Genomic DNA, 13,922 nt, shown 5'->3' with positions numbered 1-13,922 from the left:
GCGGATATTGCGTTTCTCATAATAGTATCCTGTTTCGTATTTTTTTTCGAAATTAAAGTCAACAAAACTATATACAGGGAAACGTCGTTTTACGCCGGGGTTCTGTTCCGAGAGACAGCGGCGTAAACAAAATCGGCGTAAAATGAACACAAATATAATGGACAGTATAAGGTTAGGTTCCTGTTATGTTTATTTAATACATATCCTATATATATTCAAAATAAATAATAATCTCTTGATATAAATAATAAATTTTTTGAAATAAATCCAAAAATCCAGTTTCATTTGCTTTGATTGTTGCTTCCTTTCTTGCAGAATCATAACATAAGGTCGAAGGGCAGCTATGACACTTCTTTTAACATTTGCGCTTCGATTGTAATCCCCATCTATGTCACAGAGCTCACCTGTTAACCTTTCTATAGAGGAAAGGATACGAGTTAGATAGTCGGTTTTTAGGATTTTCTTTCTCATCCTCTTCTTCTTCTTCGGGATTTTCTGATTGAGGGCGATCATATGCCTCCATAAACTCTTCTAATTCTTGATTTGAGATTGGTTATTCATGCACGTCTAACAGTCCGGTCACATCTTCAGTTGTTACGTCTTCGAATCCACATTCGCGTGTAAACTTGATAATGTCTTCGTTTATGTTAATGTTATTTACCACTTCTACACTTGCACCTTGTATAAATCCAGGAAGAAGTTTACACCAAACGCCGTTTAAACAATTGTTTGTCACTTCGTCCCTCTTAGCTTTTGTCAAGACCTCTAAAAGCCCGTGGATTCTGGGAATGGTACACTACCATTGGCTTAAATTTTAAAGAACCAGAAATATTTGATTCCAAGAGAACAGTCAGTCTATCCTTGGCGGCTTTAAATCCACGAGCACTACGTTCTTCTCGCGAAATAAATGTTCTCGATGGCAACTTCTTCCAATAGAGGCCTGTTTCATCAAAATTGAAGATGAGATCTGCAGGGTAGTTCCCTTGTTCCACAATTTCTTGAAACTTTTAAAGGTAAGCTGCTGCTGCTTCTACATCAGCGCTCGCCGCTCGAGGTTTAAACGGATATTGGTTCGAGATTTGAATCTCGTGAAGCACCCAGTGCTTGCCAAGAAAGTTTCGTCAGTGATTTCTTGCGCTTTCAAATCAGAAAAATCAACTGTGCTTTTTCGCATATGATTGCTAGTGTTACAGGAATATTCTTTTGATTGGCATCATCAACCCACAATGCCAACATTTTTTCAATTTTCTCTTTTTTTTTTATTGCCGTCTGATGTCAGGCGAACCGGGGAATCCCACGCCGGCACCAACCGGCGTAATTGTGAATCGGCGTAACCCGAACCGGCGCAAAACGACGTTTACCTGTACTGATCACAACACTGATCTAGGCTACCTATGTAAACAAGACGGTAAATACACTGAGGATGCTAAGGAATCGTTGGAGCTCCTACTGAGTACACACTTCCGTTCCTCAAAAGTCTGCTCCCACGCAGACGCCGACCCTGAAGTAATGGACATAACTCGTCCATCAGGTAGGGTTCGCAGCATAGGAACATTTTTGCACCCAACAAAGAAAAAAACTGAAAACCCCCGGGGGAGATGGAATTCTGCCTATTTTTCTGCAAAAATTCTTAGAAGACCTGCACAAAATCTTCAGTAACTCTCTTGATACCTACCGACCTAAAGATTCAAGACGTCAGGGCAATACTAAGGTTCATCGAGGATCTACATTTACCCTAAACCTTTGGAGGGCTAAAGTTACAATAGATCTTATATGTCGCTCCCCTCAGCCCGGCAGCAATAATAATAATAATAATCCTCCTCCTCTATACGAGCTTGGAAATACCCAGAAAAAGTTGCTCATCCACTTCTCAGGTAAATCTTTTGCTTTTCTTTTCTGTACGCAATATTTTCAGACAGAGTTTATGTTGTGGTATTTCGAAATTCTTCCTTCTTTGAATACAACATATCAAATTAATACTGGTTGCCGTCTTTAGCTCAAAAATAATAGAAATGTGGCATTTAACTTAATATGTGGAATAAAACTTCTATATTGCGTTTTTTAAGGCATAATAAAAAATATTTCGTTTTTCATAATTTCTGGAATGAACTTCTTTTATGGATTTCGTTTTTTTCAGATGTGTTATGACATTGGTGAATAACAAAAGTCATAATTGCGTTAAATCGATTGATAATAATTAGTGTTAACAATTTTCGTTAGATATTAAAACAGACACCATATGCGCGTTCGCTTTTTATCGGCGATTTCCAAAATTACATTATCTGAGTTAATACTTGAAATAATCGCGTACAATAATCAACGAACATTCGCAGAAAGTGTTTAAGTTTTGTATCGTTTATAGTAATGGAGAAAAAAGCTCATAATCAAATTGAACCGAATAAAAAGTAAGTTGATACATATTTCTAAGAAAATAAGTTATTTATTTATTTTTTAAGATCTAGATTTAAAACCTGTCAACATTTTTATGCAAGGTGGGATAAACGAATTGCATATTTAGTTGGTATGATTTGTTTCTTAGTAATTTTTGCAATTTTGATCATTCAAGTTTGTAATTCACCCGAAACTAATTCAACTATTCCAAACCCAAACCATCATGAGATTCTAAATTATAAACGTTTTATAAGATCGGATATTTGTTATAAGGAAAAATCATGTAAGTTAGTATGTAGTCATGAATCTGACGTTAATCTTGAAGCTGAAATCAACAAAGGACTTCAATTATTAGATACACCATGTGTAAATAAATCCCAACTTATTTATTCAAATAATTTATTTATTTGTATTTTAGAGTGTTGAATTAGAAATTGAAGGTTTGCAACTACCTCAAAATAGAATTCCTGAAAATTGGTTAAGCAACATTGCAACAGAAATAAAAATATTGACGATAAAGTCTTCTCCCAAACTTTTAGAAATAGCAAATGGATCATTTTCTTCTCCACATTTAAAACGAATTTCAACATTGAATATAAGAAGTTGTGGAGTAAAAAAATTTTATAAAGATATGTTTAAAGATTTGTCAGCATTAACAATGTTTTGGTTGGAATACGGATGGAACTCATTAACCGAAATTGAAGTTGAAGATAATTTTTTAACACACGTAGATTCCCTGACTTCGTTACAGTTCACTTCCTGTGAATTATCATCTGATACACTTAGACGTATAACAAATAGTATAAATCTCTCAAAATTAGTAAAATTAGATTTAGGTGATAATAAAGTTAGAGAGTTAGAAGCAAATGTTTTCGATAAAGCTCGAAATCTTGAAGCTTTATATTTAAGAAATAATAATTTAAAATCGTTAGATGTAAAAGTTTTTGAAAGATTATCGCGTTTAAATGTGATTAGTTTAGAAGGAAACGATTTAACAACATTACCCGAAGGTATTTTTGATGATATATCTATAAAAAGTGATACTAGCATTAGCTTAAAGGGTAACAAGTTTGATTGTAATTGCGACTTAAAATGGTTACAAACGATGTATTTAGAAAACCCTGACATATTTAAAGATTCACCCCCGGAATGTGCTGAAGGTTCATTTACAGATTCGGATTTTTGTCCTAACGGTGAAGTATCACCAACAACAGATATTTCAACAACTACAACTATATCAAATAATCTTAGAACTATAAATTGCATCAAAAGTCTTTCAATCGATGTAAATATTCCTAAAGATCTCGTCGATTTTCAATCAATAACCGTCGAATACGAGCACGTTTTTAATTTTACTTTTTATGAAACGACAAATTCTCCTCTTTTAATCGTCATTGACATTACCACAACATCCGATTTAAACGATTTTAGCTTATTATGGTTTAATACTTACAATCCAAACGAAGCGGAGTGTATTTCAAGCTTAGAAAACACGATAAGTTTAGATAAAATGGGACAAAATAAAACATATACGATTTGTGTTTTAAATAAAACAAAAACGACCGTTTCTCCCTTTAACTGTTTTGGCTTTAAAGTTCGAGTTGAATATTCAGAACGAGCTTGGATTAAAAACAAATCGAAAATTACAATAATCGGAGTTTCAATTGGGATTGTGTTAGTTTGTATTTTAATTTCGACGTGTTTGATGTACTGGTGTGTACGATTTTATCCGAACTTAATTAAAGGAAATAATCGCGTGATCATAATTGGGAAAGAAAAACCAAAACCACAAGGGGGTTTAGCGGAATATGAAAGACCGACGTATACAGCACCTTCGTTTGTTTCGTATGGTAGCGCTCAACCGAGTTATATTACAACTACACATTATTCGAAAATCACAAATAGAAATAATCGAAATCCTTTGGGAGATATTCGCGAGGAAAGTGTTTATAATGGTGAAGTTTCTTATATAAAACCATCCAATTCGTTGGTGCAGGATAATATAAGTAAATGGAGGGATAATGTTGCAAATGTTAAAGTTACTGAGGAAAATAATTTATATGAACCTATTCCGCCACCTTTACCACCTCCAAATCAAAAACAAACTAAATTTCTTCCAGGTATAAATCTTTATAGTACAGCATAAGTTGGAAATACAGTAAAACCTCGTAAATTGTTGTAATGAATAATTTTAATGCACACAAGCGCTGAATAACACCTAAAACTAGAGCTAACACTAGACATAGAACTAGAAATATTCGGGTTAAGCCGTACGTCTAGACGAAAAGATTGAGAGGAAATGTGATAACTTTTGTTCTAAAAGCCTTTTGAAGTATGTCTTAATACCGAGTTCTATCATTAGTAACTATTAAATTTATTTACTTTTTATATTTTCGTATTTACCTCGACATCGTAGATAAAATTTACTACAGCTTTTGTTTGAAAAGTTTTTCTGTAACATGTCCAGTTCCCGAGTTCTGCCATTCAGAACTTGTAAATTCATCAAATTTTCATGTTTTCGTACTTTTCTCGATATTTAGGCATCTGAGAGCAAATCTAAAAGAGAGCAATATTGTTTTAAATAAAATTTACTACAACTTTCGTTCCAAAAGTTTTTCTGTAATATGTCCAAATCCCTAGTTCTACCTTTGGTTCTACCAATATCTAGTAAATTTATCTACTTTTGTATTTTCGTATTTATCTCGACGTCTATGGCTCTGGCAGCAAAAGTGAAACAGAACAATATTGTTTAGAACAAAATTTACTACAGCTTTTGTTTGAAAAGTTTTTCTGTAACATGTCCAGTTCCCGAGTTCTGTCATTCATAACTTGTAAATTTATCAAATTTTCATGTTTTCGTACTTTTATCGATTTTTAGGCATCTGAGAGCAAATCTAAAAGAGAGCAATATTGTTTTAAATAAAATTTACTACAACTTTCGTTCCAAAAGTTTTTCTGTAATATGTCCAAATCCCTAGTTCTACCTTTGGTTCTACCAATATCTACTAAATTTATCTACTTTTGTATTTTCGTATTTATCTCGACGTCTATGGCGTTGGCAGCAAAAGTAAAACAGAACAATATTGTTTAGAACAAAATTTACTACAGCTTTTGTTTGAAAAGTTTTTCTGTAACATGTCCAGTTCCCGAGTTCTGTCATTCATAACTTGTAAATTTATTAAATTTTCATGGTTTCGTATTTTTCTGGTTGGTTAAGCATCTGAGAGCAAATCTAAAAGAGAGCAATATTGTTTTAAATAAAATTTATTACAACTATTGTTCCAAAAGTTTTTCTGTAATATGTCCAAATCCCTAGTTCTACCTTTGGTTCTACCAATAACTAGTAAATTTATCTACCTTTTATATTTTCGTATTTATCTCGACATCTATGGCTCTGGCAGCAAAAGTGAAACAGAACAATATTGTATAGAATAAAATTTACTACAGCTTTTGTTTGAAAAGTTTTTCTGTAACATGTCCAGTTCCCGAGTTCTGCCATTCAGAACTTGTAAATTCATCAAATTTTCACGTTTTCGTACTTTTCTCGATATTTAGGCATCTGAGAGCAAATCTAAAAGAGAGCAATATTGTTTTAAATAAAATTTACTACAACTTTCGTTCCAAAAGTTTTTCTGTAATATGTCCAAATCCCTAGTTCTACCTTTGGTTCTACCAATAACTAGTAAATTTATCTACTTTTTATATTTTCGTATTTATCTCGACATCTATGGCTCTGGCAGCAAAAGTGAAACAGAACAATATTGTATATAATAAAATTTACTACAGCTTTTGTTTGAAAAGTTTTTCTGTAACATGTCCAGTTCCCGAGTTTTGTCATTCATAACTTGTAAATTTATTAAATTTTCATGGTTTCGTATTTTTCTGGTTGGTTAAGCATCTGAGAGCAAATCTAAAAGAGAGCAATATTGTTTTAAATAAAATTTATTACAACTATTGTTCCAAAAGTTTTTCTGTAATATGTCCAAATCCCTAGTTCTACCTTTGGTTCTACCAATAACTAGTAAATTTATCTACTTTTTATATTTTCGTATTTTTCTCGACATCTATGGCTCTGGCAGCAAAAGTGAAACAGAACAATATTGTATAGAATAAAATTTACTACAGCTTTTGTTTGAAAAGTTTTTCTGGAACATGTCCAGTTCCCGAGTTCTGCCATTCAGAACTTGTAAATTCATCAAATTTTCATGTTTTCGTACTTTTTTCGATATTTAGGCATCTGAGAGCAAATCTAAAAGAGAGCAATATTGTTTTAAATAAAATTTACTACAACTTTCGTTCCAAAAGTTTTTCTGTAATATGTCCAAATCCCTAGTTCTACCTTTGGTTCTACCAATAACTAGTAAATTTATCTAGGAAAAGGACAATGTTGTGTAGAATATAATTTACTACAACTTTTGTTTTAAAAGTTTTTCTGTAATATGTCCGAATACCGAGAGAGCTCTGCGTCTAAACCCGAATGTTTCTAATAATAGGTGTAATGTTAGCTCTAATGCTAGTGTTAGTTTTAATTGTTATTCAGTGCTAGATTGCTGTATATTTTTATTGAACTAAAAGTAAAACTAACACTAGACTTAGAACCTAGACCTTGACCTAGAACTAGAAACATTCGAGTTTAGCCGTACGTCTCTTAAGACGGCGAACGTTTCTAGTTCTAGATCTAGTATTATTTCTGCTGTTAGTTCTTGTTTTAGTTGTTAATCTGCGTTAAATTGTTGTATATTTTTCATTGAACTAAAATTAGAACTAACACTAGACTGTTAGTTAGACAATTAGTTCTACTTTTAGTTTAATAAAAATGTACAGCAATCTAGCACTGAGTAATATCTAAGAAAACATAGAATAAAGCAACTTAAGCAATTTGAGGTCCGTTACATCGAGGTTTTACTATATTAAAAATTCAAATATTTCTTTATCTAAACAGCGTTTGCGATTAGATGATAAGTGATGTTCCAATATATTTTTATAATAAATTATCAAATTAAGCAAAGCGTTAAGCATGTATTTGTTAAAAAGTTAATAAAACCTATATCGGTGGTAATGTATTTATTGGTCTTGTTGTAAGCGACATATGGACGTAGATAACTACTTTTCCAATTTGTAGAGATTATAATTGCAATAAAAATATTTTTTTTACGACGGTCTTTATAAAAGATGTTCCTCTCTTATCCATATCCCTACTGAAACGCTTGAAATAACAAGAAATCGTCTGTAGATTTTCTTGGCAGGGAGGATCCAATAATGTCGCTTGAAATAAACGAAAAGATAGACTGAAATTTATAAATGAACGCAATAAAGCGAACCATTGTATAGCCTCGAAATATGAAGCACTAATTAACCATTGCCAATTACGATTGAGGATACAGTTCTGATTTTGTTTCTCTTTTTTCGTTTGCGTCGCGACGACGAGGCGGTTTTAATCGCTTAACAATTTTACAGTGGGTTAGAATTTTAAATACTTCGGGGCAAACAGCAATCAAGCGAACCACTTCGACTCTATTGGTACCCCGTTTGTTGGCCGTACGATTGTGTGCCAGCAGCCAAAACGAAAGCGAGTATAAAATCGCTGAAATATCACGTGACTGAAAATACTGCGGGGCTTTACACGGACTCGACAGATGCACATGTTGTAAATTACTGGTATTGTAATTTTTTTACAGGGCCGTAATCAATTTAATGTGGTTCATTCGAAATTAATATACAACTTTTTTTCTAAAAAATTGTATAGTAGTAAAATAAACAATTTAAAGAATATGTCTAAATGTTTTATTTGATTCAAATTTGATGTGTATTACCAGAAATTACTTTCAAAATTTATTTTTAATTCTAACCTGCTAACTAATTTTCAAACATAATTAATAAAGTAATTAAAGCGAAAAAACAGTCAAACACGAGCCAACCCCACTATTTCCACAATGTTCACCTATAAAAATCTACACTATTTCTTAGTGTTAGTTTGGTGAATAGTTCCTAAAAATTTAGATCATTTAAAAAGTTTCAAAATGGTAATGATTCTTTTTTGCTTTAAAAATATGTTATTAATTCAATATTTGCTTTATTTTCTTTTTGTAAACAGTCCGATGAATTAGGCAAGGAACAAATTGAATGTAAGTACAAAAAATATATATTATATTATCGATTGACAGTGTGAGTTAGGCATTTACTTTAATACTTCACTAACATATCATTTTGCAAATTCTGATACCATATGTAAAGGCACCCTCTCTGACTGATTATGACAAAGATAGGAGAACACAACATAATTTGTGCAGATTAGTGATTTTGCGAAAAGCCGGTTACCGGATATTCGGCATCCCCTTCGGCCGGAAATCCGGTTATCTATCCGGCCATTATGGTATTTGAATAAAAATGAAATTAATAAGAAAGCTGATAAGATATGTCAACTTATTTGGATCCAAGATACATTAACTAACGAAGGAACTCTAAAAAGAGGATACTTTAATTAATAATTGGAGATATTTCCACAAGGATCCTTCAAGAAAATAATTTTATTGCGAATTTTGAAAATTATCGATGAAAATTGCAACATCGAAAATTTTATCAAAACTTCAAATATTGTTTTCACAAAAACTAAAAGTTATTTTTCAAAACGTGTTAGTTCATTGGAAAGAGGACACTCTTATTAACACTTTGGGAAATTTTCATACTCATATTCCAAGAAATGGATTTTATACGAATTTTTAAAACTTAATCGGCGAAAATTGCAAAATTCGAAAAGATTGTCGATCATTTCAAAAATTTATTTCTCAAAAACTAAAAGCGATTTTTCAAAACGGCTTTTTGCATTAAAAAGAGAGTACTTTAATTAATAATTGGTGATATTTCCACAAGGATCCTTCAAGTAATTAATTTTATAGCGAATTTTGAAAATTATCGATGAAAATTGCAACATCGAAAATTTTATCAAAACTTCAAATATTGTTTTCTCAAAAACTAAAAGTTATTTTTTAAAACGTGTTGGTTCATTAGAAAGAGGACACTCTTATTAACACTTTGTGAAATTTTCATACTCATATTCCAAGAAATGGATTTTATACGAATTTTTAAAACTTAATCGGGGAAAATTGCAAAATTCGTAAAAATTGTTGATCATTTCAAAAATTTATTTTTCAAGAACTGAAAGTGATTTTTCAAAACGGCTTTTTGCATTAAAAAGAGAGTACTTTAATTAATAATTGGTGATATTTCCACAAGGATCCTTCAAGTAATTAATTTTATAGCGAATTTTGAAAATTATCGATGAAAATTGCAACGTCGAAAATTTTATCAAAACTTCAAATATTGTTTTCACAAAAACTACAAGTTATTTTTCAAAACATGTTAGTTCATTGGAAAGAGGACACTCTTATTAACACTTTGTGAAATTTTCATACTCATATTCCAAGAAATGGATTTTATACGAATTTTTAAAACTTAATCGGGGAAAATTGCAAAATTTGTAAAAATTGTTGATCATTTCAAAAATTTATTTTTCAAGAACTGAAATTGATTTTTCAAAACGGCTTTTTGCATTAAGAAGAGGATACTTTAATTAATTATTAAATTATTATTTGCAGTGTCCAACACCTAAAAGAGATACAAATTCTACACTCTACTTAATTAGTTATAAAGTGTAAAATCGAATACTAAACTGCGTTTTAGGATCAAAAAATGTATTCAAACTTGTAAACTAAAAATGCCAGGAGAAAATGTTTTTAATGAAATATATGTGTAACAGACCAACAAAATGTAATCCGGAAGTGATTATAATCCAAGTATGATTTTTAGCAACCTAGAGCATTTAAAATTCTATATTTCAATTTTGACCAATTTAACAACAAAGTACTCTTAATGTAAAAATTATAACCTAGTGATGAGATTAATATTGATAAGAATTGTTCAGAAGAAATCATAAAAGCATAATCTACAAACGATTGTCATCTAATCATTTCGCATCTTTTGTTATCTACCATAACATCACCAAATGAATAAAATAACAGTTTTTGATAAAAAATAATATTATAACTCATAAACTGAAAATGGCAGGAGAAAATGTGTTTGAAAATTATTTGTAATAAACCAACAAAACGCAATCCACAAGCGAATATAACCCAACTATGATTCTAACATGGAGACTATAAATTATTACTTACTATTGTTCGAAAATTATCCGATTTTACACACCGCATATTATAAGCAGTGTGAAAGTGGAACATTAACATTTAGTGCAATTGTAGCGGATCATTGAATAATTCTGAGATAACATTATATTAATTGTAGAACCTTGGTTGCAAGCGACTTCATAATAAATCTTGTATTTCCACAATAACCAAATATGGGTAAAACCTAGTCCGTTAGCGAGCATGGCAAAACTCAGAACACAGATTCTAAGATTTTGCTACAATCTTAAGTTTAAGTTGATTACAGTTAAAATTGGTTAACACATACTGCAAAGACTTTCTCAGGTCGAGGCGCTATCTTGGACAATACACAATGCAACGTTTTAATCTCAAAAGACCTCGGCTAAACAATTAATGAAAAATTAATTACTTCTCCTGATTAAACTGACTTGCGACTGAGGTGCTGTAATGTGTATTAATTACTTTTAGGATCATTCGGTATTATTTGCAGTAATCAAGCAAAATATAAGGTTTTCCACAATAATTAGACAAAGCCCTATTTTTACCCAAAGTTGTTTGCGTCCGTGGTACAGTATGTGTTAATAAGGTTTAGTTAATCTTTGGCTTAATCCATCGAAGTCATACGTTTACTGGCATGTGCTTACTGGAAACGTTTTGGCCAAGACGTTCTAATTAGTATCATCTCGATTTAGTAAAAATCAAAGCTAGTTAAAATATACTGCAGCTTCTTGGCTGTTAGCGACCTTGGTTGTATTCAGAACAGTGAATGTAAGATTTTGTCTGAATAAGTCGATGTCGCTGCAATTGATACCACATCCACTCACATAAATTCTTCGACCTAAGTTTAGACGAGGATCCCTGCGACTCAAGCTTTGAATTATGTATTGGTCAGTTTGGTCTCAATTGCAGTACCTTGACCGCCAGCGACTTTGGATTAATAAGACAAAATGCTACATATCTTCATAAGTTATGCACTGTAATCTAAAATATATTTATTTTTTTGTAACACCAATATGGTGCAGTATATTAAAATTGGTCACTAACAAGACCATCAGTTTATATCTCATAATTTGTATGTTAGTTCACAATTACAATGATTTATCTACTATCAGCCCACGGTTCAATTGGTGTAGTGAGTACACCAATTTTATGGGTTTTCTTCTCGTAAGTCGACAGTAAATATTGATGATGTCAAGTAGCTGTTGAATATGCGTCTTGGAGAGTCAGTGAAGGCGGTCTTCATGTTTCCCACCGATTCGTTTAATTTCCTCTTCGACGGGAGCAACTTTTAAGTCTTTATGTATGATGCGGAGCATCTACGATCATCTGGAGCACCTTATTTTGCCATTTTGTAGACTAGGCCAGACCTAGTCTTGATGTTGCTATCGCTTGCACATCCCCACAGTTGAATATCATTTACCTAGATTGGTTTAAGGATCTACTTGTACACAATTAATTTATGTTGAGTGAATTTATATTTCAGCCTTGTGTCCAAAGTCATGCTTAGATATTTTCCGGTGGGTGCATATGGTACTGAAACACCATCTATGTGCATTGGAGGCATTTCTAAGTAGTTGCTTGTAGTTGTATTCTAAATCCTTCATCAACGAATGTTATTATGGGTATGTCGTCGTGATTGAGGAAGTCACATATTTAAAGCAGGTACAAGAATAGTCCCTAAACGCTACTCTGTAGAACACCTGCACTGATGTCTTTACAATTTGAATATTCCGCTTCCTGTCGCACTCTAATAAATAGTCTAGTTAGGTAGGATTCCAGAAGTTGTTCATATGGAGCTGGCAGCATTTATTTAGCTTCTGTAGTAATCATTGGTAACATATCTTATCAAAAGCCAGAGATAAATCAAGGAAACTAGCAGAGCAGAATTGCTTGTTTTCTAGAGTTTTTTCGATTTGATCTTCAATGACAGGAATCGCCAAAATCCATCCAGGAAGTTCGGGATCTTCTAACATTCATTCTTCTAAAAACTTTTCGAATACCTTGGACATGATAGTAAGCAATGATATTGACCTATATGATTTTGTATCATTAGGTGGCTTATCCGGTTTCAGTAGCATGATATCTCTGTTACTTTCTCGCCATCTAACACATGTTTGAGTCTAACTGCGTCGTTGTATAAGTACGTTAGCATCACGATGAATTTTAAGGCAATGAATAAATAATAAATTTTTGTTGCACATCTTTTGATGCACACTTTAATTGTAATGGTACAAACTTTTTGCTTTAACTTACTTTGTGAACCATTAACATGACAATCATTATGCTTTATAGTGAAACAATCAGAGAATACACAATATAGTAATATACAGTGAGAAGCAAAGTCTGGAGCGCCTGACCTAAGTTACAGTTTTAATGGGAGCCATATAATGATCACTATTTCGCTTACTTTGAAATAGTTTGCTATGCTTTTGCGTTTTGAAATAGACATGTTTTTATTGCAACTTCAACTTAAGTATGTTTATATATTCTGTCACTCTTTAATGTCTTAACAAATCTAGGATGCAATAAAAACCTGGAATTTAGCAGATAATAAACATGTCCCGCAAAGTATATTATTTGTATTGTAAAATAAATAAGAAATTTTATTAACTTATTACTTTACTTATGGTATAAATTTAGTGTTGAAGAAAGCTTTTGATACATTTGACGTTGAAAAGAAAGGAAGCATTGGCACAGATATGATAGCAACAATTTTGGGAATGTTGGGTATTCAAACAACTGAAAAGATCTTAGCTGAAATTATAGCTGAAGTAGACGCTGATGGATCTGGTGAATTAGAATTTGAAGAATTTATAACTTTGGCTTCGAGATTTATGGTTGAAGAAGATGCTGAAGCAATGCAAGAAGAATTAAAAGAAGCTTTCCGATTATACGATAAAGAAGGTAATTTGAATAAGTTTAAATTATTTTGTTAATAATGTTTTAAAAAACAGGAAATGGTTATATTACAACAGACGTTCTTCGCGAAATCTTAAAAGAACTCGATGATAAAATAACCGCCGAAGAACTCGATATGATGATTCAAGAAATAGATTCGGATGGATCAGGAACAGTCGATTTTGACGGTAAGTTAAAATTATAACGACCGGATTAAATGAATCAATGAATAAAAGGAAACTGGTAAAATTTAGTTTAAACAAGTTTTCTAAAATTTTATAGAATTTATGGAAGTGATGACCGGAGGAGACGACTGAAATACGGTCCGCATGCTGCTACTTTTTCTTCTTCGGTGCACGTAGCTTAACTAGCGCTTAAAATAAACTCTTGCCGATAATAAACCAAAATTAAACATCCGTAAGAAAAAACTGTTTAAATCTTTCAATGCAGATTCTAGACCATCCCCTCCTTGTG

The 13,922-nt window shown here is 32.1% G+C and overlaps 2 protein-coding genes across 2 annotated transcripts; both read left to right on the top strand.

Moving 5' to 3' along the window:
• The first annotated feature begins 2,462 nt into the window (after window positions 1–2,462).
• Window positions 2,463–6,628, top strand: LOC139429039 (uncharacterized). The gene is made up of 2 exons (XM_071194421.1): window positions 2,463–2,757; window positions 2,810–6,628. Exons 1-2 carry the CDS (start codon window positions 2,524–2,526, stop codon window positions 4,535–4,537), a joined length of 1,962 nt encoding a protein of 653 aa, XP_071050522.1. The 5' UTR covers window positions 2,463–2,523; the 3' UTR covers window positions 4,538–6,628.
• A 1,701-nt stretch (window positions 6,629–8,329) lies between these two features.
• Window positions 8,330–13,864, top strand: LOC111413498 (Troponin C at 41C). The gene is made up of 5 exons (XM_023044499.2): window positions 8,330–8,414; window positions 8,486–8,516; window positions 13,191–13,454; window positions 13,505–13,636; window positions 13,731–13,864. Exons 1-5 carry the CDS (start codon window positions 8,412–8,414, stop codon window positions 13,763–13,765), a joined length of 465 nt encoding a protein of 154 aa, XP_022900267.1. The 5' UTR covers window positions 8,330–8,411; the 3' UTR covers window positions 13,766–13,864.
• The last annotated feature ends 58 nt before the right edge of the window (window positions 13,865–13,922 follow it).

This window comes from Onthophagus taurus, chromosome 2 (genome assembly GCF_036711975.1).
Source record: "Onthophagus taurus isolate NC chromosome 2, IU_Otau_3.0, whole genome shotgun sequence".
Lineage (NCBI taxonomy): Eukaryota > Metazoa > Arthropoda > Insecta > Coleoptera > Scarabaeidae > Onthophagus > Onthophagus taurus.
Note: the sequence above shows the minus strand (reverse complement) of the source record. Positions and strands in the feature narration are given on the sequence as shown.